Genomic DNA, 27,066 nt, shown 5'->3' with positions numbered 1-27,066 from the left:
AAAATAAGTTCATCTTTTATTTGCAGTACCATATTTTCATACTAGCTGTTAACAGTAGAATTTTGAAGATTTCTATTTTTTAACCTCTGTTCCCATCATCCTCGCTGTGTGAGAGTGGAATGATAAACCTGCAACAGTTTCTGTCATTTTAAACTTTGCTTTGACTGGAGACGTTCCTAAGAATATACATGTGACTTATTGTAACCAAGTTGTACCTTGGTTACAATAACTAACCAACTAACCATGTTCACGCACCTTTCCCATTTTGAAGAGAGTTTATTAAAAATGTAAAGTCATGTGCTCCAAAAAAAAAAAACAGGAACTTATGAGCTAAAGTTAAACGTTCCTCAATGTTTTGATCAATTTAAAAAGTATATCATTTATCTAAAACAAATAAATAAATAAATGTGACTTTTAAAATTAAATAAATTTGTTAGGTATCTTTAGGGAAGCCACAAAATGTAAATTCCTGAATCCACCCTACATTGGGTGTCATAAATTGCCAATTAGAAATTCAACACCAACTAGAAATATATATTTATTTAAAAAAAACAAATAAAAGAGCTAAACTTATTTGAAAGGTCTTTTTTTTTACACATTTACCAAAAGTCTTCCCTGTATGTTGCTAATAAATTAGCTTCCTGAAACTGATATTTAATTGTGAGCAACTCAAAGCAAAAAAAGAAAAAAAAAGTTTATTAGTGAAGTTGAAAATTTGAGAAATTAAATCAGATTTTTTTTCCCCTAATTGCACAGTTCAAAGTTCATTCATAGAAATTGTTCCTTTTAAAAAAAGATTAGAAAAAAAAAAGATCTATGCAAATTATCAAAATGTTGTTTTAGGATTACCAAATTAAAATGACAAAAAACGAAAGGCAAAAAAGGAAAAACTGAGTTTTCAGTTCAAGTTAAAATCATATAAAACCAAGCTCTTATCCTGAATTGTCCATCTGGTCACACCTGCTAAAAATATGGTTTTAATATAAACTGTATGTACATCAGCTTTGATCTCTCAGTACATTCTTACATCCATTCAGCAGACCTTTTTATTTAATTAGCCACATACTTTACACTCAAATCACATACTCAAGTTAACCAGTTATTGGTCGCTTAGAAAGACGTCCTTAATCCACTTACGGATTCAAACCAAACAATAGTTCATATAAAAGATCTGGATTCAGATTAAAAAATCTGACTTAACAATAAAAAGGGAATTTGTAAGAAGGTGGGAGAAAACCATCATTTAAAAAAGTTTAGAGAGGAAAAAAAAAAACACACGTCCATCTGTCTGTTTGTATCACAGTGTTATGGCCAGCTCACATGAATTTATTTTGATAGTTTCCCAGAGCTTAATATAACCATTTGCACACTTGGTCCCATTGTACATCAGGGACAATCATTTTCAGATGCCAGTGTTGTCATGGCCTACTTTTTAAATTGCTTTTTTGTGTAAAAATAATTTTTTGATTTCCACCAATGTACCTTAGAGTTTAACCTAAATCCCAGGACTAGAGGTTGTCTCCAGGCTGGTATTGTGGCTCCGTAGCTGTAAAGTAGTCTTCCAGGAAGGACTGGATGTATTCGAACGTTGGCCTTTCATCTGGCTCCTTCTTCCAGCACTGCCTCATCATCTCATGCAGCGACTCTGGGCAGCCCTGGGGGCAGGGCATGCGGTAACCGCGTTCCACCTGCTCCAGTACCTCTCTGTTCACCATGCCTTGAGTAACACAGAATCAAAATGAGTATATTGAAGAAATACATTCTGGTAAGTAAGGCTTGCACTTCTAGGGTTGTTTAGGGAATTTCTGATTTGGGAAATTTGGGTTTGATTAATGGAATCAAAGTTGGTTAGTCCAATCACTACTGTACCTCCCAAAGTCACATTAAACACGTAGAACACAATCCTGCCATATAGGCTCATATATTTAGTAACAAAGCAGATTTTCTGAGTTCCAAAAGGAAAAAAGAAAAGACCTTTTCCCTGTCGATCTTCATAATAAAAATGCCATGTCCTTCCACGACACATTACAGGGAAAATGAACATTTAATTATGCATGCTAATTATATATACACTTAGTCATTTTGATTTGTCTTCATTAATTTTTTGCAGCTCCAGACAGATTTGTTTTTTGGTCCTACATGGCTCTATGGACTACTTTGTGTTGGTCTGTCAAATAAAATCTCAATAAGATACTTATAAGTTTTGTTTGTATGAAAAAACATGTTTGGTTTGCTTTTATAAAACAGCATACATACAAGAAGACTGACTGACCACCGGTAAAGATGGTAAAGATCTCAGACGGAGAAAAAAAAACAAACAAAAAAAAAACAAATGTGGAGCAGAAGCAGGAAAAAAGATCAGTTGTGGGGATGGAAAAATTTGGTTAACACATGTTTTTCAAATCTGCATCAACACTATCCTCAAATAGTCAACGCAAACATGGAAAATGTTATAATGTCAAGAAGATTTATTTGATTAGATGATCAACACAATTTGTTGTATTTCTGTCAACTGGCTAGAAAAATTACCACAGAAACCACTGTCTTAAAAAGAACAGTTTCAGAAAACCTGAGTGGCCTGACAGGAAGCTGGGTTGTTATTTCCTGAGAGACCTGCAGCTCTGACAGACCAAAGACATTGTTAGGAGTGTTAGCATAGATGCCCCAGAATGGTTAACATGCTGCTGTTTGTCACCAACAGCATTGGTGTCAAGCAGAATGCCAATCAGCGCTGCTTTATCCTTGAGCCGTGGATTCCGCTCTGAGACAGGAAGACAGCAATGCTGCACCCTGTGACACGGCACAGAGACCGCTCCGTTGGGAGCTCAACTGCAGCTAAAAGAGGTTATGACGGAATCAGTGGCACGGCCGTGGCCTCATCCCCCTCCCCTCCACTCCACTGTGGGAGAGTGGGGATCAGATTATCTCACACTGGGAGAGAGAGCGGCAGGGCTCAGAGCAGCTGCTGATTCTGGGATACGATAGCCCGGTGGTATGCCGGATGCTACGGTGTTAGCATGATTTATGGCTTTCATCTTAAAACCTGAACTCCGAACTAAATGTTTGGTCATCCATGTTCAGATATATTTATTACAACAAAGGTAATGTAAAGAGAAAACAATGTCATGCTCTGATTCAACATATGCATCAGAACATTGGATTAGAGAATTAACCCCTTCCCCAGACACACAAAAGAAAAGAAGAAAAAATAAAATAAGTGTACATCACGGCTTAAAAAGGAAACAAGGGCAGAATTAATTAAACTGAATGATCTGAAGTGAAAGCAAAGCCACCGTAGCCAGATGGTCTGGCAGGCTGACCTGGTGGTTAGGATGGGCTGAATTCAGAACGCTGATAAAAGCGCATACAGACAACCAGGCTCAGCGTGCTCTGACTGGGAGAAAGCGATCATATTGGTAGAGGGGTTTTCCCCTGAGTCACAGGATACCAGCTCTGACTCACACCTGTTAAACTCATTTCTATTCTGATCCACACAGGAGAGATAATAAAAGATTTAATTGACAGAATTAAAATATCAAGGCGTGGGGGGGAGGCAATTCTGAGGCAGCATATCCTTATTAGTCATCTTTCTTTCATGTGTATGTGCATCCATGTTCTGCTTACCTGGATATGGAACTCTGCCCTTTGTTACCAACTCTGTCAGTAGTATTCCAAACGACCACACGTCTGATTTGATTGTGAAGCGACCGTACAAAGCGGCTTCTGGGGCCGTCCACTTGATGGGGAATTTAGCACCTGAGGGAAAAAAAGAAAACAGAAAAAAATATTAAGTTAAAATTCTAAGCATGAGGCCAGAAAAGAGCTAAATGTACAAGAATAATAATAATAAAATAGGAGAAACATTAAGACGGGTATCATTTCACGCCTACCAATTTTTATGGCGAGATGTTTATATACAACATGCAGCTTTGATTTTACTGCACATTTTTATCTATTCCAGACTGATTACACATTTCAAATACAATAATATATACCACACCCTTAATAATTGGATAAAGGTTCTTAAGCAACTTAAAGAGAAACAACATTCTTTTAGTAACCATGAGAAACTTTCTGGATGCGTTTGGTTTGATTGTTTAGATGTTGCTGGTACCAGAACCAAATCAGACAGAAGCAGGAAGAAATCTACCCCAAAGACAGCTCTACAGGATTGGGTCTGATCTCACTTTTATGACAACAGACCCAATCCTGTTGAGAAGGGAGGCATCCAGAAGGTGCAGCTTAATCTAAAGCAGTCTTTCAAAGGTATTAAATGATAGTCTTGAAAGTACATCAGCGGTCATGTTGAGTGCTCCAGTGGCATGAAGGTCCAAACACCCACCTTGACGAGCCGTGTACTCGTTGTCCTCTATGAGTCGAGCCAAGCCAAAGTCTGCGATCTTACAGACCAGGTTGTCCGCAACTAAAATGTTGGCAGCTCTGAGGTCCCTGTGAATGTAGTTCATTCTCTCAATGAAGGCCATGCCGTCTGCGATCTGCAGCACAAAATAATGGGAGGACGTATCAATATGTGGAGTTCTCCATAATACTGCCACCACCATATTTCACTGGTTTTATACAGTTTATTTATTTCTATAGCATAAAAATTCTCTCCTTCATGATGGTTATAGTACAGCACAGGAAATAATTTCATATGATTAAATGCTTTATTCACAGTACCTGGGAAGCCATGTCCACCAGCTGCGGAAGCTTCAGATGTTTTCCATCTCCTTCTTTCAGAAAGTCCAGCAAACTACCTGTAAGAAGTACAAAAAAAAAAAAAAAACAAAACACACTACACTTAAGCAAAATCAACACACCTATGTGTACAAAGGTAATGCAGCACCAACCACAAAAGATAGAGCAAACAGGAGGAGGACACATGAAAGTTTTGGCACGGATAATGTGGGACTTGTTTTCCACCAATCTCAATCCTCATATAAATCTTTGCAACTAAAAATAAATATACTTTTCTTTTACTTTGTAACCAAACTCAAAACATTAAATCCAACTTAATGATCATAAGTTACACTGATGGAAGGTTAAACAGCACAAAACAATCATTATACGTGGGAGAATGTTTAAAATAATTTTCTACTTGTTATTTTAGCAAAGAAAACCACACCTTTTATAAATAAATTTTGCTTGATCTTCAAGTCTCAAAGGTGTGAGAATGTTCTGCGGCAGTCATTTAGAAAAGCAAAACATATTTAAAGAAGCAGTTAATCACCAACTTTAAATTGGCTTCTGTTAACACAGAGGCAGAGAAATCACAATACAGTACAGGTTCTTCAACTTCCAAAAATGGTGGTATACGACTTTCATTATTGGTAATGCAGTTGTGGTCATGAATATAGGATATATTTTTTATTTTATGTGTGTAGATACTGATGAAAACAATTTATGCAGCAAATCTTTACACCTTACATATATTTTACTTTTGAAACTAACAATAAATTTTGCACATTATTTGCACATTATGCAAGTGTTCTTGCTTAATCAGAGCAAAAACCGTCTGCTGGAGGGAGGAGGTGTCACCTTTAAGCAAGGACAAGCTGTCAGGACTGATTGAGATTTATTATGGAATGAATGGTTGGCAAGATAAATGTGCAAGACGGAGGAGAAAAAAAAACAAAACATGTAGAAGTAATCACCAGCTGGTCAATCCGCAGTCTGGAATACATCATATTCAGCCTATTTGCAGAATAAAATGATGCTGTTAAGAATAAACTGTCGCTTTGCATTAAAACAACCCCTGTTATATCTCAGTTAGCCATATGGTCAATGAGGGGCGCATGCCGTTAGCAGTGCTCCAGCTGATGACAGCATTTAGAAATGCTGTGCTGACAAAATCCCGGCGGATATTAAGTTAAAGCGGCAAGGGCAAAAAAAAACAAATGTCATTTATCCTAATGTCCAGATGTTTGTTTGAAAGGAGGGAAGTCTTGCTCTTTTTCACAATACAGCAACAACCTTCCAGGTTGCAATGTATAAACTAGCATATTGTTTCCCACTACGACAAAGTCTAAGTTCTACGTAAGATTTCTAACTTTTGTTTAGTCTTTTTAGTGCATATAAACTTCTGAATATGGACAAAGCTACAAGATGTTTTGAACAATATCTCATTCAGGTATTAAGCAAACCTAATTAATATTGCTAATGTCAACTGACCTAAAAGGCTATTTGGAATTGTCAGAGACAAAAAAAAGCAGTTAGACACCTTTTTATGCGGCAAGTGTCTGCCTTGCACAAACTGTTTTATGAAATATATTTTTAAAGGAGGCAAGTATGTCACTTTATGAAAAATTATGGTTCGGTACAAAAATCTGTAAGGTGCATCAAAATCAGGTATAACATTTTCCAACTTATGCCTTTGAATTCTGCTTACCTTTACCCATGAACTCAGTGACGATGTAAATAGGCTCCTCAGACACCACGGCGTAAAGCGGCACCAACTTATCGTGTCTGAGTTTCTTCATGATCTGAGCTTCCTCCAGGAACGCCTCTGGGGACATGGTCCCTGGTTTCAGCGTCTTAATTGCCACTTTAGTGGTTCCATTCCATGTGCCTGGGTAAAAAACAACAACAAAAAAGATAAGGCATAATCAATAACATTTTCCTCTGAGGCACATAAAATGACTAACGGTAATATGATCCTTTGATATTGCTCATTTCTTGGAGTTGTCCCATGTGTATAAAAAAAACATCAGCCACTTCCTGGTTGGGACCGGCTTACTCATGTCCTGCTTACGTACAATGAGCCGAGGCTGGCCTTTATAGATGACTCATACTGACCAAACTCTACCAAGCTGAAGGACAAAGTAGGGCAAAATACATTCCGCATGCAATCAGAGTGACAGTACAAATGCTCCAGAAGCATAGAGTAAGGAAGATTGACAGCAAAAAGTTGCAGCAGAGCGGGAGAAATCCTGAACAAACAGAGCAGGGAGAGGCAGAATGAAATTCCTGGGATTACCCAGCTGAGGCTTGCATGTCGAGACTTGCTGCAAGCCAGCCTCGGTTAAAGACAAGAGTCGTGTTCGCTCAGAGGGGCCTGTCTGAAATGTAGGCTGGAGAAATGAAGCGTATGACATGACCTGTGGTTACAGAACTCTGCGTGTCACAAAAAGAGCCAACAGCTATCAAACAGCAGCCTTCACTATGCGGGTTGGTGAAGCAGCATGATGATCAGCTTCATTACTGACACACACCAATTAAACAGAGTTTACACACATCATCCATGTTTCACATTAAAACTGCATCAGCTATGAATAATGTAAAGAGGATGCTTTATCTCTGTGTGTAAGCCCTAATGGCTGCGTTACTGTATGCCAACAAAGCTATTTGCCTTCTTTACTTATTCATAAGCCAAGTGTGGAGTATCAATACCACTAAGTAGATTTGTCCTCAAGTGTTGCTGACATGGGAAGTACAACTTGAATAGTTAAGTGTTGCGGAAACAAATTAATCCCTTTGTGTCCTACAGAACAAAATGGAAATAAACTTAGATTTTAATGACTGAAACGTGGTTTTAGCAGATAAATATGTGAACCATCACTCTGAACACCCCACTGTCAGCATCATGCTGTAGCAATGGGAGCATCAGGTGCTGCTTTGCAAATGCCAGCCACTGGCATGGAAGGTCGCACTGTGCCTATGTCAAGCTACATTTCATTATCAAAATTGTAGATATGCTCCAAAAAAAAAAATACACAAATATTCTGCGAATAATTTGGAGTTATGTTACACAGAAACATCCATTAGTAGAGTCAATCTGCAAATGGACAAGAGTCCACTTGAACAGCAAAGCTGCTGTGTTTTAATCGTCATGTGCAACTCTGACAAAAGCAATGATATTTATGGAACTGTACACCGAAATGAATAAAACAGAGATTGAAAAAGCTTGGAAGAAAATGCACTCTATAAAAGTTAGCTGAGAATATTTACAAAAGTTGCTTTTTTTCCACTTTCAGATGACTTTTTACAGTAAAAATACTCCACTGAACTAAGAAAAACAGCTACTGACATATTCCTTTCAAACCCGCCTCCAGAAGCCAGAAGAAAGTCTCTAGCTGAGTCACTTGCTCTACGGTAAGTACCAAGTGTATTTACAGTAAGCTCAGGCGCATCACAGTTTACCCAATTAATCTCTGACATTCAGTCTTATGCTTGAGTGCACAGAAAAAAATACCCATCCAGACTTCCCCGAAGCAGCCCTGTCCCAGTTTGACGTCCAATCGGAGAGACTCTCGGGGGATTTCCCAGGCATCTTTAGCAAGTCCCTGAGTTTGCGGCTTCACCGTCGGGCACACAGTGGTCAGCTTGTAGCACAGACCGTCCACATGTTCTGAGAAAAAAATAAAATAAGATAAACAGCTGGAGTTACAAAACAGTCATGATGGACCAAGGGAACAATAGTCAAATAGGATGAAACAGAACCTAAACACGTGTTTTTTTTTTTTTTTGTATTCAATTGAGAAAAAGGTGGAAAACCAACAAGTTGTATTCATTATCTGACAGATGAATTAAATCCTGAATATAACCACTCTTTTAAAATTGGCTTCTGCCAGGAGATCAAAAATGATTTTGAGCGCCATCGAGTACAGAATTTTTGAACACACAGTTAGTGTTTATTACTTGAAACATTGGGGTTTTTATCCTCTGAGCTCGGGTCCTCTACCAGAGGCCTGGGAGCTTGAGGGTCCTGCGTAGTATCTTAGCTGTGCCAAGGACTGCACATTTCTGTACTGAGATGTCTGATGATGTTCCTGGGATCTGTTGTAGCAACTGCTCCAGTTTCGGGGTTACTGCCCCGAGGGCCCCGATGACCACAGGCACCACTGTGGTCTTCACCTTCCAGGCCCTCTCCAGTTCCTCCCTGAGGCCCTGGTATTTCTCCAGTTTTCTCGTGCTCCTTTTTCCTGATGTTGCAATCACTTGGTATTGCTACATCTACCACAACAGCTTTCCTCTGTTGTTTATCCACTACGACAATGTCTGGTTGGTTCGCCATTACCATTCTGTCTGTCTGGATCTGGAAGTCCCACAGGATCTTAGCTCTGGCGTTCTCCACCACCTTTGGGGGTGTTTCCCACTTTGATCTCGGGGTTTCCAGTCCATATTCTGCACAGATGTTTCTGTACACTAAGCCTGCCACTTGGTTATGTCGTTCCATGTACGCTTTCCCTGCCAGTATCTTGCACCCTGCTGTTATGTGCTGGACTGTCTCAGGGGCCTCCTTGCACAACCTACACCTTGGGTCTTGTCTGGTGTGGTAGATCTGGGCCTCTATGGTATTTGCTTATGGTATACCTAGGTACTTGTAACTGTCCTCTATGTCTGCTATTGTTCCTTCTGGGAGTGAGACCCCTCCTGTGCAGATGACCTTCCCCCTCTTTGTGACCAGCCGACCACATTTCTCGAGTCCGAATGACATCCCAATGTCCGTGCTGTAGATCCTGGTGGTGTGGATCAGTGAGTCGATGTCTCAATTATGTTAACGAGGTCTTCTGCTCATTAAAAATTCATAACATTTAAGATTTTAATGTTTTCAACCACAAAGTTTTGGGTCTTGTAGAAAATGAGACTGACATATCTCAAAGGCCAATAAAACAGTGGTGAAGGACTTTTGGGGGGGAAAAAAAAAAAGGAAAATGAAAAAAAATCTTCAGTCACAAAAAACAACCAAACTCCTTTTATAACTTCTGACCAATAAATATTTACTGCTTATCCTTGGTGAGTTCTCTTTAGTTCCTGCCACAGATTCTTCATCAGTTTAAAGTTAGGACTCTGTCAGGCATATGGATACTATTGGGCTTTGCTGTGTGACACAGCACCAAAAGTGTATTTCTAGCCAATCTTTGTGACGTGAAATACACCTCTACAATAAAATAACTTAAAAGAAGAGTGTTTTTTATGAAATTCAATCTCTAGTTTTAGAATAATGTTTACTTTGTCTTCTTTTCAAATTTGCTTCAGTTCATAGATTATGATCAACATGACTAGTCATGACTTTCTTAACTTTATGAAGTACCACTAAAATGTCTCATTTTAAAAAAGTACTTTTCTGTTTGTCTAATTCTGTTTTATTAAATCCAACAAAGACTTTTGTAGAATGCAACTTTACCAATACGAATCATTTTGCCATTACATTTTTAAGATGCATTCCAGTGGTAGCTCTTTTTATCCCATTTTGCTTTGCTCATTTATAACCCCTCAACACTTTTTACATACTAACAAAATTCTGTCAAGCTTCACCAGCTCTTGACTCGTCTTTGAGCATGGTTTATTTTCTATTCTTTCCCGATAAAATGTTCAAGTTTTCATACGATTTCCATGTGTGAATAATATTTTCCTCTGCAGATGGAGGTAGTCTGAACGATTTAAATATGACCTCAATCTATGGCAGGTCAATTCCAAAATAACACTCCTTCTCCATGACCATTTCTCATGTCTTTCCTTCTTTGCCAGCACTTAAAACGTGGTCCATAAATGCTCAATACTTCAGCTTCAAAAACACCACCCCGTTTCACTAATTACATTCATATCCCACTTACATAACCAACAAACACAAGACATGACAGGCTGCAAGAAAAAGCAATTTAACCCAAGGTATTTTGTTCACAACATGAACAAATATTTGTGTAATGGCTACCTGAGAAAAAGGCTTTACAAGGCAGCATACCTGTGTAGTGTTTCACCAGCATCTGTAGTGACACAAACTGCGCTCGTGTAGTGATGTAATAACCCCCATTATCCAGCTTGCGGATCTTGTAGTGTTTGACGTTGTCTCCCTTTGTTTCATCCCAGTCACGTAAAGAGAGAGAGTAGGCCCCTTTAAAATCCAAAGACATGAAGTTAAGTGCAGATCTCAGCAAAGACAGATAAATACTGGAACAATGCAGGTCACCAGATGTAAATTGAGGAGCAAGTTTGCATTTCTAAATTTAATCTAAACAGAAGAGTCAAAAAATTCATTGCATTTCAGCCAACTAGCGATATAAAGGTTTTTCTTTACCTAGTTTCTTTTTTAACGTATTTTCCTACCTTTTGTTGTTTCGCTCTCTCTTATTAAGAAAGTACCCCTTTCATTTCCTGGTAGCAATAAGAGACGCTCAGTGTCTTTTCGGCTCAGTTTCCCAAAGTACCACCTGCGGAAGAGGAGGGAGTCAAAAACTTTAACAAACTGTAGACCAGTGCAAGATGTTCTTATCAACAGAAGAAGTACACATTTGTGATGCAATGTCTGAAAGCTGGATACCTGTCTAGTTCATGCAGTATTAAAAATGGATGTTTTTTTTTTTTGAGGGGGGGCCTTCTAATATGCGGGTAGCAAGTAAATATTGCGCACGCTACAGGCACTACTGGTTATAACCCGATCTAATAAATATTTAGAGATTTCAAAAATTGTTTATTTCTATAAATAAGAAATAAGCTTGCAGCTCTATACAATCTTACTTCTTTGAAAAACAGAGCACAGTCTATTTCCAGACACATCAATGAGTTCAGTCAGTTGTTTCATTAGGCGGTATCGCATCCCGTTGATAACAGGTGCTCACTTGAGTTTTTTTAGACGTCTGGTAAAAGTAAATTGGCTGCTTTCCCCCCCAGTGTTTAAAGCATCTGGTATTAATAAAACTGTCAGAGCTAAAGAGGGAAAAAAAATTGTTGTCACACCAGAGGAACTAAACAATAGGAAAACAAAAGTAATATGTTGTTTTTCCTCATTCCAAACCAGGCATTTTTTAATATTAAACAGAGGGAAATCAGTAGAGAAGTTGGTAAACATGAGACTAACAAGTCAAATCTAAAGTTTTATGAAAATGCTTGAAAAAGTAGTAATTTGGCTTCTCACTCTTCAGACTGTATGGAGTCGGCTGGGGCCACATAATTGCTGGGGATGTAACCATTCTCTCCAGTGTTGATGGAGCGGGCCTCCCACCAGTCACCTTCCCTGAGGAGGCAAGTAAATCACCAATAAGAAGAATATTAAACAAACAAAAGCATTGGAGAAAAATCCACCCACTCTCGTGTTAAGACTGCACAGCATGCATGAAGATAAAAAGAAGCAAGGCCATTTCATGCGTCACTCATATTCTTTTGGGGCGGAGTTTGGCCTTGAGGTAGAGCCTTGCTTTTCTCATCTAAACCTGATGACAGCTCTGCAGATAGAAGCATCCAAACAAGACTTAAAATGGAAATAAAGCAACCGTCAAGCAATAATCTTTGTATTTATGGTTATGGGTTAACTGTTTTGTTCCTGCTGGTCTTATTAATGTTAAAATTATGTTTTGTACCGTTTTGAAAAGTGTCATGTGGTGAAAATGTTGATATTAAATTCTTAAAGACAACTTTACAACAAGGCATCAAAAGCATCCTGGGGCTGTTTAGGGACCCAGCCTATTTTTGATAAATAAAGATTTTATAAAGTAATTTAGAAAAAAAATAAAAGTAACAGCCATTCTGCTAAATCACTTCTATTTTTTAGGGGGCCGGGGGTTATTATCCCTCTAATGCAGGGGTGTCAAATTCCAGTCTTCAAGGGCCACTGTCCTGCAGTTTTTAGATGTGCCACAGGTTCAAAACACTGGAATGAAATGGCTTAATCGCCTCCTTCTTGTGTAGATACGTTCTCCAGAGCGTAGATACGTTCTAATGACCTAATTATTCTATTCCAGTGTGGTGCAGCAGAGGCACATCTAAAAGTTGCAGAGCAGTGGCCCTCCACCAACACTCGACTGGTTCCTCTCTCGCACTCGTTGCTACACACTGCAGGTCTGCTGGCTGAAAGGAGGGCTGCAAAGTTTTTACTTACTTAGAAAGAACTCTAGAAAAACTAGGATGGACAAATATGGGAGTTGCAGATATATCTTGTTAAGCAAGAACCTCGAACAACATAGCTATATAAATTTTCTGTTTTAAATTCATCAGCTGTTTTTTTTTAATGCTCTTAAATATCTGTTGTACATAATTAAATTATCTTAATACTCAAATTTTAAATTAAGATGGGAGGAGCAGGGACGTAGAGACTGTGCGTCTAGTGGCATTTTGACAGAACTTGGCTTAATCTGTACTCTCCCCACCTCTGCTCTGAAAGCAGATGGCATTTTCATCGCTATAAAAGCCATGTGAGGCAGACAGCGGTGGGAAGGGAAGAGCCATGTGATGAACTGAGGAGAGTCTTCTTGGAGCACTGCCCATTTTCTCAGCTGTGCACACGTGGGAAAAGATTATGGAGCAGCAGCTGATGGGGACATGGCAAAAATTAGTTTTCTCTGAGTAATTTATCATCTCTTTTGCACGCATAATCCACATTGTTCAGGTATTTTGTAATGTTGATTACATTGATGAGCTTTATATTTGACTATATTCCAATACTCCAGAGTATCTGAAATGCATGTTATTTTTTTTTTTTACAAAAAATATGTCAGGTTAATGTTATTGAGTTAAACAGCATAACCCTAATTTTATCCACTCAGAAAAAATGTCTGTGCCAGTGCAGATGAAAAGCAATGGGAACTTAACAGATGCTCCATTAACGAAAGCCATTAACCCAGACAGTTCTCAGCCCTGATATCAGACCTCAATTCAATAAGGGATTAAAGAAAAAGCTGAAAAGAGCACATAGGAAACCACGAACAGACACAACCACGCAGCAGCTTTAGTCATCCCCTGTAAAAATACAAGTACTCACGTGTTGTTGATAATCTGAAAGCGATCCCCTTTTCTGAATGACAGATCATCTGAAGTTCTTGCTTCATAATCATAGAGGGCGACAAAAAAGGTCACTCCACCTAAAAAACAAAAACTGAGGCTTAAGTATCTAAAAATAATATACGGTAAATACAATAAATTTTCCACCTTTACCCTCCACTTTATATTAATTTTTTTTTAATTAGTCGGTCAAATATCAATTTCAACTGATCAAATAATAAATCCTATATTTTAGATAAAATATTTCTGTTTTGAAGTATTCCACTTCCTGTGGGCCAGAGTGTGCTCTAAAAATACAGCTGTGATTTATCTTGTTTATTGTTTTAGGAACTCTTTGGGGACGCAGATTATTCCCACAGCATATCTCAAACTTGTCTTATGAATGAATCCTGCAATCTTATTCTTTTATGATAAAATATTTTAAGATATGTTGTGGGGAACAAAAATACAACTTACAGCAACAAATGAGGACCAAAATACCCTCTAGAATAGCACATTTGACAGCTGGAAGTTTCTCACTAACCCAATGTCTGAAAGTGACCTGACTGCCAAGACTAGAAAACTACAGAAAGGCCTCAAAAGCGACTGGCAGTTAGAAAATGTAATACACTATAACTCAATTAACAGGTCAAGCTACCAATACTCCTATGTGTCAAAGCTTGCTTTCAAGGAAGAAGGCTCAAAATTAGCCATTTTCAGTAAAAGCAATTTTTGGAATAAAGCACGCTAGCCGTGACAATGAGCAAAACTTCAGCTGATATGAGGAAGGCTGAACAAAGTACAGAAAAGTTACACAGCGTAACCCTTTTGAGCTTGCCTGGAGTTCTGCTCGTCAAGGAACGTCCACATTTTGGAAATGTTGGGAGACTTTGAGAAATTTCAAAGTAAAGGTACGGGTCAACATTCTCTATGACAGAAGAGGTCAACTCCAGTCCTCATGAGCCAGAATGCTCCATATTGTGGACGTGTCACTATACCAACATGCATGATTCAAACTACTAGCATGTAAAAGTTCTGCTGTAGCCTGCTTCAGAACCAGTCATCTGATTCAGGTGTTCTGAACCAGAGACACAGCTTAAACATGCAGAGCACTGGATCTTAAAGTCAAAGTCCTGTTTTAGAAAGAACAGATGGAGTCTACTGTTCAAAGTTGAAAAAGCTAATCACGCTAATTGCTCATATGACAAACACAAGATCTGAGTGTGACATCACTCCCTCATCAAACTTTTAACTTCCATAGATACAGAATCAACACGACATAACTTGCATGTTGGATAAATCAACATGCAAGAACATGTTCTTTGTTGTGACATTTCCCTCTAAGTACTGCTATAATGATAAAGCCACAAAAGCTCATCTCAATTTCCGACCCACTGCTAACTTTTAACATGCATGAAGGACGTCAATGAATTTTGTGCATTATATTTCTCCTGACTGGAGGAAAAAGGGAATGCGTGCATTGCCTCCCATATCACAGACCTATTTTTGTTTTCTCTTCAGCCTTTGTGTTTTGCCTCACTCATTTCAAATGTCTAATTTGCATAACATCTGCCTTGTCTAACACCCTGTGAATAACAAATGCTCAGCTGCAGTTGTTTCAGATGAATCGAGAACAGAAGGAAAAGTCAAAACAAGGCAGAGTAAAAATCTTCAATCCCTAAAGGATAGAAACCAGCAGGTGTTGGTGAAGAAATAGCAAATAAACTTAAGATAATTATGTTTCCCCTAAATGAAACATATTGTGAGGCAGCCTTTGAAAACGGACCTGTGATCACAGCAGGGAAGGGGTTGTTCACAGTCACGGAAGTGAACGATGTCGAGGCTCCACCAAAGGGGGTCATGGCCGAAGAAACTCCACCAAAAGGTGCGAGGGCAGCCGGGTGGCTGTTGTTCTGGGTCTTCATGGCTGGTGATTGACCCATGATTGTGGGCTCTGGACCATAGTGGCCCAGGTGAGCACTGACTGGCACCACATTGGAGTTATCAGGTTGGTACTTCAGCGCTGGGCCCTTGGCTTCTTTACTCCTGACGCAACCCATCGTCAAGCCTGCAGGGAAGAAATAGGGAAAATTAAAGCACAGAACTGTATTTATTTTGAACTAGTGTGCAATTTGGATGGTGATAAACTGACAAAATATATTCTTCCAAGAGGATGTGAGGAATAGATAGAATAGCAACTACAGTTGAATCTAAAGTTTTTCATCCTCTTGACAAATTTAGGTTTGAAGTAGTGTTTTTATTTTCTGACTGCAGTCGATATTAAGGATTTTGGGCAGACCAGAAACCCATACTGAATCTGAAGAGGGAGCTAAACATTAGGGTGATAGCACAGAGGCCTTCCATCTTCAATTCTTGGCACTCCTCAACAAAGAAAATCATAAAACTACCAGTGGAAACATGCAAAAAAAACCTTTTCTTGTGGTAATGGCAATACATTTCCATTCGTTATTAAACTGGGTGTGACTGGTTTTCCTGTGGTTTGTTTAATAAAATGTAAATTACCAAGTTCTTCTAAGGTTTACTAACTTTATTGTTCAAAGGGTTTATAGATTTGAAGATTAGATTCTGGCAAAAGTGCTGACATAACTTGACGTAACTCTCCCCTCCCTAGTACTGTGTGCTTGTATTGTATAAAAAAAGAAAAAACAAGAAAAAACTCCTGTTGTATAATCACTTTTTACTCTTAGAGTAGCATTTTCTGCAATTACATATAGTAATAGATTTACAACCAAAAAGATACAAATAATTTTGCTACTTTATTCCTCATTGTGATATTGATCAAATATTACAATGCAATTTTACGTTTATGTCGACCTCTAATTTAACCACACCATACCACTATTGGTATACGATTTAAAATAGGGGGAAAAAACCATTTTCTGACATAAATTCTCTACTGCATGTAAGCCTTACATCTTCAGCAACCGTTTCAGATTTCTATGATTTGATGGATGGAATAATGTTCAAAGCATACAACTTTTATATTCAAGTTCTGTTTATGTGGCCCTCGAGAGTCACATAAGTAGTTATAGAGGCCCAGATCTGGCCCGTGGACCTTGAGTTTAACGCAGCAAGTTCTAAAGGAAGTGTGCCGGACCTTAATCCACCAATGGCTCACTGTGTGAGTCGTGCCACACCCAGTAGGAGAGTAAGCGCCGTCCTTTATAAATCAATAAATTAAATACACAAAGATTATTGCTACATCAGTCCTGAAGAGTAAACTGAAATATGAGAGTGTGTAGTGTAGAAATTTGTGTATGTGTCATCAACTGCTGCTGATCTCAACACTAACGCATTTCTCTGTCACATTTGGCCTCTTCGTTAAAATTACTTCAGTACGGTTTACTTGTGTCAGAGCTACAGATCATATCAGAGTGCATACTGCTTTCAGTGACTCATATCCTGGTACCTGACAGACAGTTTCGAGTACCTATATGTGACACCTCCCACAGGTATGCAACAGTGAGGACTGCATGTCAGAACACAGGACAAATATCGCATATGCTGCAGCCGGCTACATCATAAAGCAAGTAAATAAAAAAATAATAATAATTTCAGGAAAAAAAATATGCATATTGTGCCCTAGGAAGGGTGCTCTTATCCTTGGTATGAAAAGAATGAGTTAATCATTGTGTACTCCTCTCTAAAATTGTAACAAAATTACCTCAAATACAAGAATTTGATGGATCCACCTAATAGAAGAAAAGAGTTGAATTTGGTGCGACATTAGCAAGGCCATTTCAGTAAACATGTTCTGTATGATGCAAACCATAGAATAATGAGCTGGTTTTTAACAGGTTAGTGCAGAGTAATAGTGTCAAATATTGCTGCTTGCGAATATTTTTACTATAAATGTATCGAGATATAAAAAGCGGTTTTATTGTGATCATAAAAGTGTTGAGCAGTTTTCTGTCATGCCTAAAAATGATAAATGTTCAAATAATATTTAATGCCAGCTTTCTGTTAAATGTATATCTTATGTTACAAAATACACATTTGTAGGGTCCAAAATGCATGCAGAGAAGATACGAGACATGTTAGAGTAAAATACGCAAAATATAACAAAAAAATATTTGATTGATTTGAAAATTCTTTGCGAAGTACCTTGACATGACATTTGTTATGAGATGACAATATAAACTAACTGAATTTAAAAAATTTTTTGTAAAAGTTAATGGCAAAAAGTTGGGGGAAAAAACAGCACAAAAATTTTAAAAACTATTTTTAAATGAATTTGAGTCAAGGTAAAAGTGAAATTTGATTTTTAAGTCTAATAGAGTCAGATATTAATTGCAACCATCTAACTTTTAGAATATGTAATGCGTTTTATCCGGTCATCGTCATTTTATCTGTTGGCCTGCAACAGAACACAAATGGTTACATTTACTGCATTTGGAGTAAAAAACAAAATTAATTCTTTGAGGCAATTCAACAAATGCTTTCCGTAAAACAGCATTGCATGCACAGCACAAATGGTGCAGTCCTCCTTCCCTGCTCAAACAATAAAAAGACACAAAGTACAAATTCTTCCAACAGAAACTATCCATTTGTAGATTACATTGTGGGCACAACTTTGAGCTGAAAAACAACAAGCTAACCAAACCTTTAGTAAATATCTGTCAAAAATAAGACGGTGTAATTACCAATGTGTCTCTCGTAATTAAAAAAACAACACTCTTTCTTTCCAAGTCTTGATTAATTAAAGGGCACTATTTGATCAAAGAAACCAAATTTGAGACTGCTCAGAGCAAGTTAAATTGTTGTACTGAGTTGTAAAGTTTTGATACAGTTGAAGTCCCACACACCACAGCATACTTTTGGTTTTCCTCGATCATTATGCTTTTATATCATTATAACAATATTATGTTGTGACAAATGGAGTAAAGGAGAACTCTATTCTTTGTAAACTTTGGAATAATTAGAAACATGCAGTAGAATGCATGTAAGAGGTTAGGAAAAAGCTCCACAATAGCATTTAGACTCCAAATCTGTTAATGTTTATATGGTAACAACAGAAAAGAGGGTTATGTGGACTTGTTGGGCAGCAGACCAACTAAATTTCAAATGCGACTAACATTAAGACTAATGCCCATAGCCTCTGAAAAGCTACTCCAAGAATCAATCCATGGATCCAGTTGTAGGATATAGAATATTGACTTTCTTCTAATGAATAAACAGTACTGACAACAAAGAAACACAAAAGGAACAGAAGCAAAATAGATGGGAGATCAAGATTAAATTCAACAAATGCCTTAAACTTTTTTTAAGTGCAGCAGTTCTCACGACTTCAATTATGTAATTCTCACAACAGATCTCTCTAATAATGGCCTTTATAGTTTTATTTGTGAAATAAAATCTTGTGATAGCTACAAGAACAAGTGTAATTGATAAGAGGGTTTGCAGTACAACTGCAATTTGCATTTTATAGCAAATATGAAGAGTAGCAGTTATTTATCTTTCCAAGAGGCAGTGATTTCTAAAATCACGGTGAAATGTATATTTCATGTTGGATTTTAAATTCTCAATTAGTTTTCTAATATTAGCACCAAAAAAGAAAATGAAAAAAAAATGCATGTGACCATCACCTCTGACCCCATTACTTCCTGCATGTCAGATTCAGCATTATCCCAAATGTCTGTCAGATTCTGAAGCTGATGCGACAACAAAGTGACAACTGAGCTTACAAAAAAAAAAAAATCAGCAATAAAGAAAAGAGTCCCAAATGAGAAGAAAAAAACCCAGCTCCGTATTCAAAATTTGAGGCAGGCTGTGGCTAATAAATGTAGAAACAAATATAGGTAAGCATTTTTCTGTTATTCTGAAGTTTTTTCTTGGCATTATTTACTCAATCAGCATTTTCTGTCTGTATCTTTTAACATGTTCAAATATTTTGATTCAAATAAACAAGGAGTCCTATCAAAACACAGAGCTAGCATTTGCATAGTAGCTTACCTATTGAAAACATTGTCAATAGGAACAAGATGTGAGCTAATTGGAAACTGTTGAATCAAATCCATCCTTAGAAACAAATAAAAAAAGCTGGATTCATAGTGCACAACTTGGGAACTGTCCAAAAAATAAAACCAGGGAACTACATTAGTATCCTTTAACTGCATTTTTAAGCCTAAACATGATTTTGTTATTGCAATATCAGATGATAGATTAGTCCTAATCAAATCCAAAGTATCTGAAAGGCTTTATAATCTTATAGTTTTTAAGGACTAATACAGGAGTTCCTGACAAAACTCAATGGCCAATTTGTGTTGTTAGAGTGCAGCCTGTGGTTTATGTTAGCTGCAACCATACTTATAGGCAGAAAGCTGCCAATTTTTGGTTACCTCAGAGCTTATTTCCATGCAATTACATTCAGAGTAAGAGACTGCATAGACAGCTGAATTTCCCTCTGTCTGTGTTAGTCTCAGTTTATACGGCCGGACAAAATGTTCTGCTGCCTTTGACAACACAAAATTAAATGAAGTCATTCTGAAATATGCCAAGAGTCCAATTTTCAATGGGTCAACATCCTAGCTCTACCCTAGTTCTTCAGTGAACTGCAGAGCATGAAAACAGTGTAAGCAGGAACAACCTAGGAGTTTGTTGAAAATTGTATTTGTATGTGTTAAGCTAGAAATAACCATAAAACTAATGATAAAGCTATGCTAATTTTAGGGGATGTGTTCTTAGAAGATTACTGTAATTTGGTAACACATAAGGGATCAGTGTAAGAAAGTTCCTAATCTTAATGACTTGGATTGAATTGGTAACAAAACCTAATCTTGGTCTGAAAATCCATAATATTTGCTCAAATTACCGGCCAGAATTACACTCATCTCTTCAAGTAGTTTGAGACACAATCAATTTTTCACCACTGCTTTCTGAAGGATGGGATACTGATTCTGTACATCTCAATTGAGCATAAATGAGATGTTTTATAACTTATGAATTTTTACTAAATTAAATATATTCCCTGAAAATATTAATTGAAAGACTAAACTAATTTTACATCCCCAATATTGGTCATTGGTGATTCTGGATCACAAATGTCTGAAGTCAATGTGATATCCACCCCTTGATAAACATGGGGAATTCAAACACGTTTGTAGAGCAGTGATTCATTCTGAGGCTGTTATAAACCAATCACAAGCCTGAACAAGCCCACATTAGGTGAGTATTTGTGGTTTGTCAAACTGGTTCAACAACCTACACTTTAATGAGGAAGTGAAACTTGGACAAAAACAAGTTACTGGTGAGAAAATATCATTCTCAGAATCTCAGGAGAATGTTTTGAAGATTTTTATATGTGATAAAACTCCATAGAGTTTTATCAGTTTGTCTATTTGAACTCTCTAAATTCTCTGGATTCCTGTTATGTCAATCTTGTGAAAAACATGTTTTGTCTGAGCTTCAAAAAGCAACAATACAAAAAGATAAAAGTGTGACATGATCATCTCTCATAATTTAGTCCTACAAGAAGACGGAAACAGGCTTCTACATTCTCAGTGATTTCTGCTTTTTCACGTACACAAAACGAAAGCACCTAGTGAAACTTTCTCAGAGCAACACGCAAACAAACCCAGACCTTAAATAACATAACAAAAACACTGAGCAGAACAGACGCTTGTAAAAAATCAATGTCCTTACACTGAAAGCCAAAGCTCAAAAATGAACCAAAAATACACCAATTAAGTATTTAATTGGTGCAACAGTTGTAAACACACAGCCACAGAAGCAAAGATCAGTCTTAAACATTTAACAAAGCAGGATGAAACCAGTTTTAAACAAGAAAATGTTTGTGACAATTAAAATAGAAAATGCATAAATAAATATCACAAAAATTCCCTGTGAGACAACTCAGCTTTGTGACAAATTGAATTCCTTGCACAACACTGTGTCCTCTCTGTAATGGTCTCTTAAATGGGGCTTTTATACACACAATGACATAAACAGAAAGAAATGTGTTACTCTTGTGCTTCAAACTCAAATGGTGATGCAGGTCACATATTAAAAGTCAGCCCCTTTAGCTGTGTGTTATTTTCCAGTGGTTGGCCCAACAACAATTTTAAGAATAATGAACTGTGAGTTTCTTAGTTTTTGAACTTCTCAACAACTCTTAAAAACTCTTCATAACACAACTAGAATTTTTAATAAACCTCAAATCATTTCAGTCTGTAATTTGTCATGACTTAAGTGTAGTACAATCGTTATGCCTAATTGCATAAGTGAGTTATGACAAAGGAGTTATGCAAGTAAGCATTACATGTTTATGGTTTTAAAGAGGCTAAAATTTCCTATCATACCATTTTACATTCACTCAGAGACCAGAGACTGCCAGAGTAGCTGAAGTTTGGATTCTAGATTCCTCTCCTGCGACATGTTGATCAACTTGGGAACATGACTGCATACTGAACTGTTTCAGTGTATGAATGTGTCTGGCTTTGGGGTAGTTGGTCTGACTGGAAGAGTATTTAGTTCAGATAATTTTCTTTCTAAAGCGTGCAACGTATCCTGTCTGGATCGCTTTTTGACATAATGAAGAAACTCTCCTTGATTGAAGGCCAGCAAACTGTTTCGTCTCTACTCGAGTTGGAATACCAGTAGATTGGCTCCATCACTCCCCAATGCCATCTCCATTCAGAGAAACCACAGATGTCTAGAAAGGTGTCTAAATCAAAGCCCAGTGAATTCACTTAACGACTAGAACATGTTTTAGACCAAAAAAAACAACAACTTACAATACTTCTAATTGTTTTTCATCTGCATTTTTGCTTAAATCTTTGTATAAAAATTCAAAGGTACATACATTGTATCACTATCATTTTGTTGCTTTTCTGTTTATAACATTAATCTAACAAATTGGCCTATATCTATAAACAAGTAAATAATATCAGAAAACTTTGCAAAATAGCCAATACATATTTTATGGGGAACTTCTCCCTCACAGTAACACAACAATCCACAAAAGACACCGTTATTTGGTCAACTGAATGCTGGGGCCAGACCCCATCCAAGGACATGTGGAGCTTCGTGCCAGACAGCCTGTGATGCCATGTCAGATTAGGGAGACACAGGCTGTTGCTTCCCACAGGGCCTAACAACAATACTGCAGCACTGCAGGCGGGACACTTTTCTTTAGCTGCCACACATCTAAACTGAGAAAGAGAAACAAAGATTTTCTGAATGCATCCTTTGAAACTGTCATCCTGAGACTATTTTATCATGAGAGATTTCTACAAGCAGCGTCACGTCTGTCAGTTTACTAGACCAACATGCAGATGCAACAGAAGATTGTTGCACACTTATACTTTTTGTGAGATGAAAAATTATTCAAACTATAGTGAATAATGAAATATTAAACTCTGCAGAGGCCGTTTGGCAATCGAGTTTCCACCTTATGCAACCTTTACTGTCACTGTGGATTAATCTGAGACAATCGGGACCTTTGAGGATACGGAACTCACCACACCACATAAACCGAGGCTTTTATTTCACAGAAATTAAGGATGACATAGTTTGCCTTCCTGGAAATGTCTTGCACAGAGAAATAAGACACCCCAACACTGTATGGTTGCTGTTTTTAACCATCCTATAAAGATAAGCTCTTTTTCCACACACACAGAAAGGTTCATTGAAATGAATCAGTTAATAGCTGCTCTGAACATGCATAATAAGCCCATACATGCACCACATCTGACATTTTGCAATTATTTCCCTGATGGCAGGTCACGAGAAGGCAAATATTCACATCAGATGAATCTGACCTTCAATTGCTTTGCTGTACATCTATGCACATGCTGCAGTATTGCAAAGCACAAATAGTAATGCTAATTCAAGCCAGTACATATTTTAATTTGTATAATGCATGTTCTGCTTGCCAAGTGATAGAATCTATTTCATAAGGAGGATCCAACCGCAAAGTGATTTTCTTCATTTATTTTAGAAAAACGGTGCATTTAGAAAAGTATTTATACACCATGAACTTCCCAAAACGACCTGAAAGGTTGGGATAATGGACCCCTGACTGTTATTCAGGAATGGTACAAATGTGGCCTCCTTACTTTTTATAATTTTTTAAAGTGATGTTTACAGTGAGAAAAGTAATCTTTAATTTGGGCCACTAGATTAATGGCACAGCAATTCATTAAACTTGGCTAAATATACCAAGTGCTTTTGAAGAAGACTCTCATCTTTGCTAATGGAAATAGACAAAAAATGTTTTCTGGAGCAATAAATTGTCAACATTTGGTGCAAAGCTGGGAAACTGTGCACTTGTCTTTTATTAAAGTAAACCTCTGAAATCCTTTCTCAAACATATAACAGTTTGTTCCACTTTCCTTAATTTATTACGGAGTAGGCATAAAAAAATTGCTTTCAAATTATTTTGCATTTTAAACATGGCACTATGAACTGTTAGCATACTGCATGAAGGTTAAGAAAATCCATATTGACCTTATGTGAGTAAGACATTTTAAACTTTGTTCCAATCATTGCTTTGAGTAACCCTTCACAACATAAAAACATAATAAGATATTTCAGAGCATGTAGCTGTAACAAAAATGGAAAAACTTTAAGGATGCAATTTTGCAAAGATGATGTTAACGTTTTATTTGAAAAAAAAAGCAAAAAGGAGAGATGTCTATTACTTTTTAATCAGAAATAAACCCATGCAATCACTTTCTTGAGAAAGATGCTACACTGTTTACATACAAAAAAAAAAAAACAGCTGCAAACGGATAAAGAAAAATGCAACAATAAAACCTGTGTTCATACCTGTCATTAACATGTGCCTGTGGAGAGATGATCACAAGTAAGTGGCTCTCAGTAGGTCACACACATTCACACTTGTTATTAGAATTCATCCTTTCTCTCAGGAGACAGATCAGTGCTCACGCCAGCATTTTGCATGCAATAAATATCACTTCCGCTTTCAATGACCAAATGGCGTTTAATTGGCATGTGGCAGCACGGACGGCATTAAAGTCAGATTGTGAGATTACAATCTGACTTTTGAATAAGTTGTGATAAGAAACTTCCTTTTCTTTCTAGTAAAGCACTTCAGGCATGCACCAGGCCATTTTGTCAAATGTCTTGAGAGATTTACTCAATCACTGTGACATTTCAAGAAAATCCTCGTGAGCTTCTGCAGTAAGCAGCAGAGTTATTTTTTTCCCCCTTTGAAATAGCTCAGGGGTAAATACCAGCTCATAAAATCTACAACCAAAACTATTTCAGCAGAAACCAGCTCCCACTAATCGAACAAGGGTTATTCTCCTTGCTGCGGCTTGTCTTTATCTTCAATCTGGGCTGCCAGCGATGCCAATCACAGTGATTGGAGGGAAGCGGCCAGCGGGAGGGGAAGCGGGGAGGGCGAGGAGGGATGAGGGGTTGAACTTCCTTCCGAATCCATTCATGCTTTTTGAGGCCACCTGCTGGGCCTGTCAAAGGCTGGAACGAGGCTGGGGAAAAAAAAAAAAAGCGAGCCATCTTTCAGCTATAAAAATGAAGGGCAGCTCCCACTAAATAGCTGGGAAATCTTGAGAACTTTCCTTTTGCAGGTGGAGACGTCCCGTGACAGCCTAGGTTCTCTATGTTCCTGGCACAAAATCGTGGAAGTCGCTAATCAGCAAATTGTAAATGACGATGCAGAGCCTTATTTGTGTCATGAGGACACCCAAGGAGTATGTGAGGATCCTCAGCAGCTCTAGTTAAATCCAAAGTCCCTGAACCCCGGCCAACGCCACCTGTTCCTGCTCCTCACTCCTCCGCCAACAGTCCTCTTGCTTCCAGCTGTGAGCGAGTGCCTCTGTGTGAATGTGTGTGGTTGTGTGTGGAAGTGGAGGAGACACAACTGTCCGGCCAACTGGGGCTGTACTGACAGAGAGGGATTACCGTGGAGGAGGATTACTGGGCCACTGGAGTATACCAAACAGAGATATTCAGTAAGGGAGACAGTTATAACAACCACCATTGCTGCAGGATATTAGGAGTACATGAGGTTGTGGTGTTCCTGCTCTATATTGCAATGATCAGTTAAAACTAACTCACATTTTCCTATGTGTTGCCTTGTTTTTCCCCAAACTTCAGAAACTCCATTTGTAAGTCTTGAGCATAAAGATGAACCAACTGGTTAAACATTAAAACTATGAGAAATGTTATATCTGACCTATTGGCCAGCTAATTAACCCTCAAAAAATGTCGCAAATATCTGTACAAAAATCTGCATATCTTAGGGGCACCTTCACAATAAAAGCATGTAAGAATTCAGACAAACTTTTGCAAAACGCTCAAATAAGTTTTGGAGACTCCCATGGGTATTGTTTTAAAGGCCTCCAACAGCTGAGGCCTGCAGCAGCTGATTGAGTATATTGAGAGAGTGTGTGTGGGGGAGAAAAAAATGGGTGAGGCAAACAGAAAAAAGGAGATGGTTAACTCTTAATTAGCAGGGCAAATAAATATTTCTTAAAAACCCAAAATGCATCTCTGAGTTGTCCTGTTTTCCCCTGTTTTAAACAGTTCATTTAGAAACTGCTAAATAAATACATTCCGACAGTAATTGTTGTAGACATTTTAACAAACTAGCTTGGAAAACTGGAATCCCGGAGCAGATCGGAGTAAACATTAAACCGACTGACATGTTACCACACCAGTTAACTCTCTTGCTCCTTTCACCAACTTTTACTGACTGTAGACCGCAAGGCCCTCCTCGCTCCACTTCCACGACAAAACGTGACTTTCTCCTTTCTCCCAGGCGGGCATTTCTTACCTTACAACCAACCTTAGCAGCGTCGTACGTCGGCTACATGCGTCCTGTGGTCGTTTTTCCCCCCCTTCTGTCCTCCAACACCAGGCGTTTTGTAGTTTCTCGTGGAAGAATCCAAATAGGAGGAAACGGGCGACACAAGCGCTCTGAACGAGGAATCTCAGTCTTCCGTCTGTCCCATGCCGATTAACTACTTCCCCAGCTCCCTATAAGTCCTTCACCAGGCTCCTCTTTGTATCCCTACACAAAGGACACTGAGCTCCGCTTAACGTTGCGGCAAACACGCGAGGTTAAGTGTGAGGAATCACCGGCGGTAGGTGAGGGTCGCCCAGAAAAGACACACAACAATAGCAGGACTAGTACAGAAGAGAGGCAATGAGGCCAAAGAAGGAATCATGCTGCGTTCACGGGTACAGATTAGACTCGGAATATACACATTTCGTTCAGAGGCTAACTTTTTGCAGCGCAAGATATGTTATCTCAGACCTAAAATACATTGAACTGACTGAAGCTCCTTATTTTTAATTCATTTTCACATACGGGGTTTTCTATTCTGTTCTAATTGTATCCATATTTCAAATGTAGACCAAAAACGA

The 27,066-nt window shown here is 38.1% G+C and overlaps 1 protein-coding gene across 1 annotated transcript; it reads right to left on the bottom strand.

The window, feature by feature from the left end:
- Window positions 1-48: 48 nt before the first annotated feature.
- On the bottom strand, window positions 49-26,858 carry yes1 (YES proto-oncogene 1, Src family tyrosine kinase). Its single transcript, XM_055032838.1, has 12 exons — window positions 26,474-26,858; window positions 15,479-15,760; window positions 13,694-13,793; window positions 11,855-11,953; window positions 11,047-11,150; window positions 10,685-10,834; window positions 8,192-8,347; window positions 6,389-6,568; window positions 4,681-4,757; window positions 4,343-4,496; window positions 3,625-3,756; window positions 49-1,717 (listed from the first exon to the last, which is right to left on the bottom strand). The coding sequence occupies exons 2-12, from the start codon at window positions 15,750-15,752 to the stop codon at window positions 1,509-1,511; spliced, it is 1,635 nt and encodes a 544-aa protein (XP_054888813.1). The 5' UTR covers window positions 15,753-15,760; window positions 26,474-26,858; the 3' UTR covers window positions 49-1,508.
- Window positions 26,859-27,066: the final 208 nt, after the last annotated feature.

This window comes from Poeciliopsis prolifica, unplaced genomic scaffold (assembly GCF_027474105.1).
Source record: "Poeciliopsis prolifica strain line A6 unplaced genomic scaffold, Auburn_PproV2 SCAFFOLD008, whole genome shotgun sequence".
In the NCBI taxonomy this organism is placed as follows: Eukaryota; Metazoa; Chordata; class Actinopteri; order Cyprinodontiformes; family Poeciliidae; genus Poeciliopsis; species Poeciliopsis prolifica.
This window is presented reverse-complemented; position numbering and strand designations above follow the sequence as displayed.